At 35.4% G+C, this 12,461-nt stretch overlaps 1 protein-coding gene across 4 annotated transcripts in view; it reads right to left on the reverse strand.

Moving 5' to 3' along the window:
* Positions 1 to 9,954: 9,954 nt before the first annotated feature.
* Positions 9,955 to 12,461, reverse strand: part of TCAF1 (TRPM8 channel-associated factor 1) — a 49,986-nt gene continuing 47,479 nt past the window's right edge. For 2 of the 4 annotated variants that reach the window (XM_011941395.1, XM_011941397.1), the window contains one exon: positions 10,169 to 11,122. In XM_011941395.1, coding sequence (XP_011796785.1) covers positions 11,113 to 11,122 — 10 coding nt within the window. In that variant the 3' untranslated portion in view covers positions 10,169 to 11,112. Of the gene's footprint in view, positions 11,123 to 12,461 lie in introns of all 4 variants that reach the window. The other 2 variants (XM_011941394.1, XM_011941396.1) reach the window with 2 other exon arrangements.

A 12,461-nucleotide genomic window follows, 5' to 3' on the forward strand; every position in this document is an offset into this window, starting at 1 on the left:
TGAGATTTAAGTCTGCTCTAGGTGTTGAAAGCCACAAGCTCATAGTGCCAGCTGTCTTGTGATTAAATGTCAAAAGCCTTAATTAAGGCTTATTATTTTCTCCTTTGTAATACTTTGGCTCCCAGGCTACACAAGCAGCAAGAACAAAAGGAAAAACTCTGTTTTATTAAAGCTCCACTTGCCTTGGTGGAGGGTCAAGAAAAGGTTTAGAACCTATTTTCAGGTTTTTGGTTCCCATTTGAAGCATAGAAACCTCACAGACAATAGGTAAGCCTGTTGGGTCCTGGCTACAGGGTCTGTTCAGGAAGAAGAGGGGTCTTCTCTCTAAACCTGTGAGATCTCTTCTAGACTCTTTTATAGATTGTTTTTACATTGTATGTTTGATCACTTTGTCTTCCCCTAACCCCCTCTGGGCACTATCTCAGACTTTAAATATACTAAATAATTTTGGCAGTATGTAAAAAGTGAATTTTATGTCACTAAGCAATTCATGGAAATGTTTTTTAGTACCTACATGTACAGATTTCTTAACCAATTATGTATATTTGAGTTTCTAAGAATAGAAGTAACTTTTTAATGACCCTCAGGTACACATATTTGAATTAAAATAAACCTTCATTCCTGTCATCATTGGTCACTACATTTTTTTAAAAAGTTGCAGTTGCTTCCCAACCTCTATTTATCTTTCATTTATTTACTCATCCCTTTATTCCATTTATTTCTAATATAATGAGCACCTATGAAATGCATCCAGTCTCAGACTAGAACATCAATAACTTAAGCTACTCAAACTTTCCTATCAAGAATCCAAATGCATAGGAAGCATTTCTTAGTTCTCTTGATTGTGAGGTAAGTTGTTTTTTTGTGTAGTTAGAAGAAAGATCTCTGAGAAGTTGAAGATCACCTTGTGCCCCCTCCCTATTGAAGACTGACTGCAATGATGTGGGTCAAAGAAAGAAATCATTTTAAAAGTAGAAGCCAAGCAGGTGTACAGAGGCTTTGTAACGAGTAGAGAATAGAGGAAGGAAATAGTCTTTAAAGAAGGGATAGAGTATGTTACTTTTGTTGGCAAAAAAGAGTCAACATTTAAGGCCATCCCTAGTTATCTGTTGGCCTGTTAGGGACATATATTAGTTTAGGTTTTGACCTTGGGTGAGGACATTGCTTTAAGCACTAAATAGATCAGATTAATCCCATGAAGAGGAGATAGGAAATATTTCTGATAAATACTGCTTTATCAGAAATTTATCAAAATTTTCTGATAAATACTTTAAGGCCAATACTCATCAGAGAGCTCCAGTTGACTATGGGAGTTAGACAACAGAGGAAAGTAAACTCATGACATATTTCAATTTCTCTTTACAGGAATTCAGATGCAGTGGTATGGTAGAAGACAAAATAATTTGGGTTATTTCTGTGATAACATGAGCAATCTGGAAACTACTCCCATTTGTGAGGATAAATCTCTATTACAATACATGGAAAATAGGACAGATGCTAACTCAGGTAAGAAAAGGTCTTTGTACAAATATTTACCTTCAGACAGAAATGTTAATGGAGATGGAGAAGGAACAGCTACCAAGAAACTAGGGATAGTAGGACACAAAAAACCTGGTAGTGAGTATGAACCAGTCTGGTGCCTTGCCTACAAGGGGGAGCAACATCACAGAGCTACTGGACAATAAGTCCTGCACTTCCCTTAGACCACAGACCAGCTCACTTTGCAGCCACCAAAAGATAAGCACCCAAGGAGAACTTACCAGCCATGGATCCTCAGAAAACAGAACAGCCCAGTGCCCAGCCTTCAGGGGACAAGCATCTGAGTAGGCATACCAGTCACACAAACTTCTGCAGCCAAGGCCACTGAGGTACTTGCAGGCAATACTGACATTAACTACAGCTAAAGAAGCTGCATGGAGACTACACTACTGCATCCACCCAGAACAAAAACAAATGTGCCCTACCCAACCAACGTGCTAGGACACATCGGCAGGTGTTAAATCTTTTCCGATGAAAGCTACTTTACAAAGTTAGAAAAGGTGATTGTTCCATTAGATGCACAGATGCCAGCGCAGGGATACAAGAAACATAAAAAAGCAAGGAAACATGACATCACCAGAGAATCACAATAATTCTCTAGTAACTGACATCAACCAAAAATGAAAATTTATGAATTGCCTGAAAAGGAATTCAAGACAGTGAGCTTGAGGAAACTTGGTGAGGCATGAAAGAACACAAACAGATCATTCAACAATCCGGAGAAACAATTCATGATCTGAATGAGAAATTCAACAAAGAGAGAGATATCATAAGAAAGAACCAAACAGAAATCTTGGGGCTAAAAAATTCAATGAATGAAATTAAAAATGCAATTGAGAGCTTCAACAGCAAAATAGATCAAACCGAAGAATTTTTGAACTTGAAAACAGGCCTTTTGAAATAGTCCAGTCAGAGGTAAAGGAAAAAAAAAGGAATGAAGAAGGCTATGGCACTTATGGGACACCATAAGTGAACAAATGTTTGCATTTTGACAACTTAAGAAGAAGAAGAGATGAAGAAAGGCAAAGAAAGCTTATTTAACAAGGTAATAGTTGAAAACTTCCCAATTCTTGGAGAGATATGGACATCCAGATCCATGAAGTTCAAAGGATCCCAGAGATTCAACCCAAAGAGGTCCTCTCTGAGGCATATAACCAAACTGCCAAAAGTCAAAGAAAAAATACCAAAAGCATGAGAAAAGCATCAAGTCATATAAAAGGTAATTGCCATTGGACTATTAGCAGATTTCCCAGCAGCAGCCTTGCAGCCCAGGAGAGAACGGGATGATATATTTAAAATACTAGAAGAAAAAAAAAAGCTGCTAGCATAGAATACTATACCTAGCAAATCTTTTCTTCAGAAATGAAGGAGAAATAGTCTTTCCCAGATCAGCAAAAACTGAGGGAACTCATTACCACTAGACCAGACTTACAAGAAATGCTTGAGTATTTCTATTGGAAAAAAAACTTTTTATGATAATTGCTACCATTAAAAAACATGAAGTATAAATCTCACTGCTGGCAGTAAATGCATTATCAAATTCATAATACTTCATTACTGCAATGGTGATATGTAATTTTTCAAATCTCTAGTATGAAGGTTAAAAACCACAAGAGTTGGGTGCTGTGGCATGTGCTTGTAGTCCCAGTTATTTAGGAGGCTGAAATGGAAGTTTCATTGGAGCCCAGGAGTTTGAGTCCAACCTGGGCAACATAATGAGACCCCATTTAAAAAAAAATAATTAAAAAAAAAATGCAGCTCTGTGGGATGCCAATAAGTGAAAATGGTAATAATGATTATAGCTATGATAAGTTGTTAAGGAATAAACAATATATAAAGATGTATATTAAGGCAACAAAATTATAAATTTGGGGGCAGAACGAAAGTCTAGAGTATTGGTATGCAATGAAAATTAACTTATTATCAGCTTAAAATAGTCTATTATAAGTATGAGAGTTTTTAACGTAACCTCAATACTAACCACAAAGAAAAAATTACAACAGACATACAAATGAGAAAGAGAAAGGAATAAAAGCTTAACACAACAAATACCCTCATCAAGCCAGAAAGATAAACATGAGAGAGGAAGGAACAAAGGATAAACAAAAGAACCAGAAAATAATGAACAAAATGGCCGAAGTCCTTACCTATCAATAATAACTTTTGAATATAAATGAAATAAATTCCCAATTAAATTACATACAGTGGCTGAATGGATTAAAAAAAAAAAGATTCAGCAACATGCTGCCTATCAGATACTCACTTCACCTGTAAGGCCACACATAGACTGAAGTGAAGGAACAGAAAATGAAATTCTGTGAAAATGGAAACCAGAAGAGAGCAGGTGTAGTAATACTTACATCAGACAAAATAGACTCTAAGTAAAAAACTGTAAAAAGAGAAAAGAAGGTCATTTTATAATAACTCAATTCAGCAAAAGGTTAGGACAGTTGTAAGTATATGAGCACACAACACCAGAGCACCCAATATATAAAATAAATATATAAAGCAACACATAAAGCATATATTATGTGATCTAAAGGGAAAGAAAAATTGAAATAAAATAAAAAGGACTTTAGCACCATCTTTCAGCAATGGATGGATCATCCAGATAGAAAATCAACAAAGAATTATCAGATTTAAATTACACTCTAGACCAAATAGACCCAGCAGATATTTACAAAATATTCCCCCCAATAACTACAGAATGTACATTTTGCTCAATAGCACATGCAACTTTCTCCAGGATAGAATATATGTTAGTCCACAAAACATATTTGAAGAAATTTTAAAAAATCAAAATCATATCAAACATCTTCTCTTATCACAATGTAGTAAAAACTAGAAATGAATACCAAGAGGAACTATGGAACATACACAAATATATGAAAACTAAAAACAAGTTTTTATACAACCAGAGCATCAATAAAGAAATTAAAAAGAAGATTTAAAAATTCCTTGAGACAAATAAAAATGGAAACATAACATACCAAAACCTATGGGATACAGCAAAAGATATTCTAAGAGGGAGTTTATAGCAATAGATGCCTGTATCAAAAAAGTATAAGAATCTTACATAAACAACTTTATGCGGCACCTCAAGGAATGAGAAAAACAAGGGCCAGCTGAACCCAAAACTACCAGAAGACTCATAAAGATCAGGCAGAAGTAAGTGCAATAGAGACTGAAAATAATATAAAAATCAGTAGAACAAAGAGTTGGTTCTTTGAAAAGATAAATGTTTTAGCTAGACTACAAAACAGAGAAGACTCAAATAAATATAATCAGAGATTAAAAAAAGGAGATGCCACAGAAATACAAAGGATCATAAAAGACTTTTATGCGAAATTATATGCCAATAAATTGGAAAACCTAAAAGAACTACATAAATTCCTGAACACATGAAACCTACCAAAATTTAACTACTATGAAGAAACAAAATACCTAAACAGGCCAATAATGTGTAACAAGAATGAATCAACAATAAGTCTCCCATCAAAGAAAAGCCCAGGACCTAATGATTTTACTGCTAAGTTCTACCAAACATGTAAAGAATAATATCACTTCTTTTTAAGCTATTTTGAAAAGTTGAAGAGGCAGAAATTCTTCCAAACTCATTCTATGAGGCCAACATTATCAAAACTAGACAAGGATATAACACAAAAAGAAAACTATAGGCCAATCTCCTTTATCAACATAGATGCAAAAATCCTTAATGAAATCAAGTGAAACAAATTCAACAGCATATTGAAAAGATAATTCACCACAATCAAGTGGGATTTGTCCCAGGGATGCAAGGATGGTTCAATATATGTAAGTCAATAAATGTGATATATCACATTAACAGAATGAAGGACAAAAATGACATAATCGTTTCAACAGACAAAGAAAAAATCATTTGATAAAATTTAACATCCCTTCATGATAAAAATTCTCAACAAATTAGATATGAAAGTAACATACCTCAACACAATAAAGGCCATAAATGACAAGCTCATAGATAATATCATACTGAAAAGCTGAAAGCTATTCCTCTATGATATGCAACAAGACAAGGATGCCACATTTACCACTTTTGTTCAGTATATTACTGGAAGTCCTAGCCAGAACAATTAGGCAAGAGAAATGAAAGGCATCCAAATAGGAAAGGGGGAAGTCAAATTGTCCTTGTTTGCAGATGACATGATCTTATATATAGAAAATCCTAAAGATTCCACAAAATATTTGTTAGAATAAATAAATTCAATAAAGTTGCAGGATACAAAATCAACAAGCAAAAATCAGTAGTGTTTCTATATGCCAATAGCAAGCTACCTAAAGAAAGATATCAAGAAAGCAATCCATTGACAATAGCTATACAATAAATACCCAGGAATATAGTAAACCAAGGAGGTGAAAGATCTCGAGTGGAAACTATAAAATACGGATAAAAGAAATTGAAGAGCACACATATAAATGGAAAGATAATAATAAATTGCAAAAATTAACATTGTTGAAATGTCCATATTATCCAAAGCAATTTACTAATTCAGCGCAATCCCTATTCTTCATAGAAATAGAAAAAATCCTAAAACTTCTATGGAACCACAAAAGACCCCAAATAGCCGAAGCAATCCTGAGCAAAGGTAAAGCTCGATGCATCACACTACATGACTTTAAAATATGCTACAAAGCTACAGTAACCAAATCAACATGGTACTGGTATAAAAATAGACACATAGATAACTGAAACAGAATACAGAACAGAAATAAATCCATGCATTTACAGCCAACTGATTTTCAACAAAAGTGTCAGCAACATGCATTAGGAAAAGGAGAGGCTCTTCAATAGATGGCACTGGGAGAACTGAATATCCACACGTAGAAGAATAAAATTAGACCCCTATCTCTCACCATATATAAAAATCAGTTCAAAATTCATTAAAAACTTTAAGAGCTGAAACTGTAAGCATACTAGAAGAAAACATGGGAGAAACAATTCATGACATTGGTTTTTTGAGTAAGACCTCAAAAGCATACAACAAAAGCAAAGAGAAATGGTACTACAGTAAATTAAAATTCAAATGTACAGCAAAAGAAACAGATTGAAGGTAACTTAAGGAATGGGAGAAAACATATGCAAACTATGCATCTGACAAGGGATTAATGCCCAGACTATATAGAAAACTCAACTCAATAGCAGAATAATAAATAATTCCATTTAAAAATGGGCAAAATGCCTCAATAGACATTTCTCTAAAGAAGACATACTAATGCTTAGCATCACTAATCATCAGGGAAATGCAAATTAAACCCATAATGACATATCACCTCAGTCCAGTTAGAATGGCTATTATCAAAAAGACAAAAAATGACAAATGTTGGGGTAAATGTGAAGAAAGAGGAAGTCTTATATGCTGTTGTAAATTAGTCCAGCAATGATGGAAATCAGAATGAAGTTTCCTTTAAAAAATTAAAAAATGGAAGTACCATATGATCCTGAACCCCACTACTGAGCATATATCCAAAGGAAATAAAATCAGTTATGTGTAAGGATATCTGCATTCCCATGTTTACTGCAGCATTATTCACAATAGCTGCATGGAATCAACCTAAGTGTCCATCAATGGATGAATGGATAAAGAAAATGTGGTGTATATACACAATGGAATACTAGTCAACTGTAAAAAGAAATTTTGTCATTTGTGGCAACATGATTGGGCCCAGAGGACATTATGTTAAGTGAAATAAGCAAGGCATGTAAAGATGACTACTATACAATCTCACACAAAAGTAGATTCTATAATTTTAAAAGTTGATTTCATAGCAGTAGAGAGTAGAATAGTGGTTACCAGAGGCTTGGGAGGGTAGTGGGGCAGAGGAGATGGGGATAGACTGGTCAACAGGTACAGAGGTTCAATTAGATAGGAACAAGTTCTGGTGTTCTATTGCACAGTAGGGTGACTATAGTTAACAATAGTATATTGTATATTTCAAAATAGCTAGAAGAGAGGATTTTGAATATTCTTACCACAAAGGGATGATAAATGTTTGAGGTGAAAAATATGCTAAATACACTGATTTGATCATCACAAAATGTATACATGTATCAAAACATCACACTATACCCTATAAGTATGTACAATTATTATGAGTCAATTAAAAGTAAAATAAAACTTAAAAAAAAAAAAAAAGAAACTTGGTGGCCTAAAGATTTCCATTAGATAGTTGGCTGTTTCTCCAAAGTACAGGGTTAAAAATAGCTGAAAAGAGGTTATGATGTTCAGGGAAAGTAGCAAAGAGTACACCAGGGAGATTGACAGGTGGACAGAAATCCTCTGACACCAGCTGGCCTCATGTAAGACTAAAACTTATTAAAACTGTCAAATGAAGAGGAGTGCAGGAAAGCTTAGGGCCCTGGATGGTCCTTCTTGAAATGTTTCCCAGAAAAGGGGCAAACATCAAAGGCCTTCGTGGAAAAGAATAAAGTTGGCAAGCTTCATTCAATGTTGTATTGGACATTCTTTCATTCAACAAATATTAAAAAAACCACTAGATGGTAAGCTTACTCAGCAGACATGGTGAGATCTGCAGTAGGCTTTGTTTTTTGTGGAACACCTGTACAAACAAAAGAATGTGAAGTGTGTTTTAGTAACTGGAAGATACTTAACGTGTTTTAACAACTGGAAGATACTTAAGAGACTAGTGGGGAGATATCATGAGTCTGGACACATTAAATGGACCTAGATACTTGAGGACCTTGAAAACCATGTTAAAAGCTTTAGCTGGGTTGCATCTTAACCAATGTGAAGTCACTGGAAGATTTTTATTTGGGTTTATTAAAAATTTTTTCAAAGTAATACATGCACAAGGTAAAAAATTAAATAGTACAGAAGGACTTAAAATGAAAAACACAGTTTCCCATCCCACCCTTTTTACATCTAGTCCCATTCCCTAGAGGTAATGCTTTTAACAATATTTATTTTAGATCGTCTGGTAACTAACTTTCTAACTTTAAATAATATGTTTGAGCAATAATTTCCTGACTTAGTGACTTTACACCATCTTTAATAATTCCCCATTACAAAAGATAAGGATTTAACTTACACTATCTCCACTTTCCTTTGTCCATCTCTCTCGAAATGTCTGATAGTTACATGACTTTTTAATACATCTATTGGTTTGATTTATAGCTTTGAACAATATACTAATCCTCTAGTTCTTGTTCCATTAACTGAAGATCTTTTCATCCCCACTTTGAATATATAAGTATCTCTACCTTTGATTCCACCTATCTTCCTCTAATTCTCAATCTCTTCCTGCTTTCTTTCCCTTTGTCAGCATTAATTACTTTCAACTTCAGTTCTGAATAAAAAATGAAGCCTTTCACACTTTGTCAATAGGCTGATCTGAACACTGAATACTAATAAATGATACCGACATTATTTTGGCTATTTAGATACTTCTTACTGAGAGCTTACTATAAGCTAGGATATTTTCTTCCCTACACACCCAATATCATCATGCCTGTGCCACAGAAAAGGAAATGTACCTATCAAGACTCTTCTTATTCTTCATGAGTAACTCAAAATCATGCCTCATTTTATTTTGCTCTATAATTGGACCTGAATTTTTTGACATATTGTTGATTTGTCTTTTTCTTGACTAAATAACCTTCTCAAGCATCCCAGCTTCTCAATGATACCATCTATGGCACTGAATGCACATTCTTCCCAGAAAGCCCAAGACTGTGTTCTCATCTGAAATTAGTCTGCTGGATAGCTGTCACTCTAGAGTGAGGCATCCTTTTGGATAACTGTCACTTTAGAATGAGACATCCTAAGTAAGGTCCACTGTTTTATGGATCCCATTTCTTCTTCTTTCTGCTGTTTTTTGGATCCCATTCCTTCTTCTTTCCTGATTTTCATCCTCATTTTGCTGGAGAGCTTCCTCAAGATACTTTCTCAGTAAGGGTGCAAAGGAGGGAGACTTTCTGAAAATTTGCCTGTCAGAAAATGTCTTCACTTTGATACTCTTCTTGACAGTTTGCCTTACTGTGAAATTCTAGGTACAAAAATTTTCCATAAGCTATGTGAAGATGTTGACCCATTGACTTCTGGCATTCAGTGTTGCTGATGACAAATCTGTCAGCAGTCTATTTCTCATCCATTTTTGTGTTGAGCTAATTGTGATGACCTCATTGGTTTTCTCCCTGGCCACTTTAATCTCTTCCTTCTATTCTTAATATTCCCAAATTTTACAATATTGTGTCTAGATGTAGATTTTATTGGGACCTCTAAATCTGGAGACTTAGCTTGCTCTGTTCTTCAATTCTTTTTCTTTTTACTTCTTCACCTACATTGTCTCTGTTCTCTCTTCCAGGAACTCCTAACATTAAATATTGATTGTCTATGTCTCTTTTCTTTCTTTATATTTTCTATCTCTTTTCGCTCTTTATCTGGAGAGATTCCCTCAACTTTATTTTCCAGACTGTATACCAAATACTTATAGCAGTCTTATTTTCAAAGAGATCTTCTTATTCTCAGTTTTCTCTTTCTTTTGCTGCTTTTTAAGAGACAGGGTCTCATTCTGTCCCCCAGGCTGGAGTGCAGTGGCACCATCATGGTTCACTGTAGCCCTGAACTTCTGGGCTCAAGTGATCTTCCCATCTCAGCCTCCCAAGGAGCTAGGACCACAGGCACATGCCACCATGCTTGGCTAATTTTTAAAAATTATTTTATAGAGACAGGGTGTTGCCATCTTGCCTAGGCTGGTCTCGAACTCCTGAGTTTTCTGTTTCTTTGTAGTATCCTGTTTTTCATCTTAAATACACCTCAACTCTTTCTGAAGATGGAATTAAAATTAAGTTATTCTTTCTACATTGTCTTTGTTTCCCTCAGAATTTGTCATATCTTCAAGGCCCCTAATTCTACCTGGTGACTTTTCTTATTCCTCTTCCCTCCCCATCACCCATGTCTGGGAATTTCTAACTCACTATTCCCATTTAAGAATCAACATAACTGTTAACTTCTGTAACAGTCGGCATGGGTTTCCTCTGCTGTTGTACGGTTAGGTCTGTTTCTTCAGCAAATCTCTTCTATACCTGAAGGCAACAGGCACTTGAGTAGGAGGTCTCAGCTGTCAGTAGAGAATTAGCTACTGGCTGGGGGCACTTATTTCCACTAGAAGAGAAATTTTTTTCTGGAGCACCAACTCTTATCTCTCTGCAGGCAGTCTGTTCAATTCCTTTATACAAACGACAGCAACAATAACAAGACAATTTTAATGGGTATCAATAGTGAAGACTGCCTGTGTTCTGTGCATAAGAGTTGGGGAAGAGTAGGAGAGGGCTCAATTTTACAACTGGAGTAATTCTTCAGTAGACAAGCTTTTCAGGTGCTCAAGTCTCTTTGGGGTTATGTTGTTCAGATCAGCTTATTTTTATCTGAAAGGTTCTTCATTCTTTCATTATCATGCTTCATCCACTTTCTCTCTTCCAGAAATGTGCTGAGATCTTCTCCACTTATAACCAAATCCCTTCAGTTTTCTTTGCTGAGATGTGTCAATTCCTTTTTGCATTTCTTGACTTCAATTTCAGTGGGGCCTGGGGAGGGAGGGAAGGTAAACTTATGTTTAGTTCATTATCTCAAATTAGAAATTCCACTGGAGGCTTTTAGACACGGAAGTAACATGGATAACTTTATATTTTAAATATATCCCTGGGATGTACTGCTAAAAATATATTAAAGAGCGCAAGAATGGATACACATATTCTCAAAGATGGAGGTTCTAATTTCCTCTCTGAGAACATGCAGTGTTTGGGATCTTTGGGAGTCAGGTACTTCACCGAAATAGTCCATCATTCAAAATCCAACAAACTAGAGAACACTTTCATGGTACCCTAGAAAGAATAACCCAGAACCTAAAAGATCTGGCTGATGCTAAAGGGCTCACTCCAGCACTATCTATTGGGAAACACTTCAGGAGCCTACCTTAAATTCTTTGAATTGTCATTTGGGATAAACAAAATGACTTTTTGTTCTGATAAAAATAGATGATGGGTAAGTATATGCAGCCAAAGCTCTGGCAAGTAGGGACATAATGATCCTTTGGTTTGCTGGTTGGCTTCTTTATTTACCCATTGATTGGGTTATTCAAAGCACTGTAGTTATGAATGCCCATTCTATAATCAGAATGCCTGAATTCAAATCCCAGATCAACCACTTATTAGCAATATAGCCTCAGATAATTTACCTTAACTTCATTAAATTCAGTTCTCTGTTTCATAAAATAAAATGGGAGTGATAATAGTTGCCATGCCATGAGATTATTGTGAAGATTAAATGAAACAATGTATATAAAGGAATCACCACAATAACTGGTACACACCCAATAATTGATAATAATTATTTTAAATGTTGAACAAATATCCAATGTCTAATGTTTAAAGCAGCTAGGCAATGGATATTCATGCAATCAGGAGAAATAATCCTAGGACTGACAAATAACATGATATATCTACTGGGAGGCCGAGGTAGGTGGATCACCTAGGTCAGGAGTTTGAGACCAGCCTGGCCAACATGGTTTTAGTAGAAACCCCATCTCTACTAAAAATACAAAAAAATTAGCTGGGTGTGGTGGTGGGCGCCTGTCATTCCAGCTACTTGCGAGGTTGAGGCAGGAGAATCGCTTGAACCTGGGAGGTGGAGGTTGCAGTGAGCTGAGACCATGCCATTGCACTCCAGCCTGGGTGACAAGAGTGATACTCCATCTCAAGAAAAAAAAAAAAAAAAAAAAGAAAAAACTCTACAGGTCAAATTTTACAGTCTACATATCTACCCAATTACCAATTAAGCAAATAAAATGATATATTAAAATAACTAAAAAAAACAGTGAGCTAAAGAAAAACTGGCTGGATGTATATGACATCAATCAAAAGGAGC

The sequence above is a fragment of the Colobus angolensis genome, unplaced genomic scaffold (genome assembly GCF_000951035.1).
Source record: "Colobus angolensis palliatus isolate OR3802 unplaced genomic scaffold, Cang.pa_1.0 Scaffold2, whole genome shotgun sequence".
Lineage (NCBI taxonomy): Eukaryota > Metazoa > Chordata > Mammalia > Primates > Cercopithecidae > Colobus > Colobus angolensis.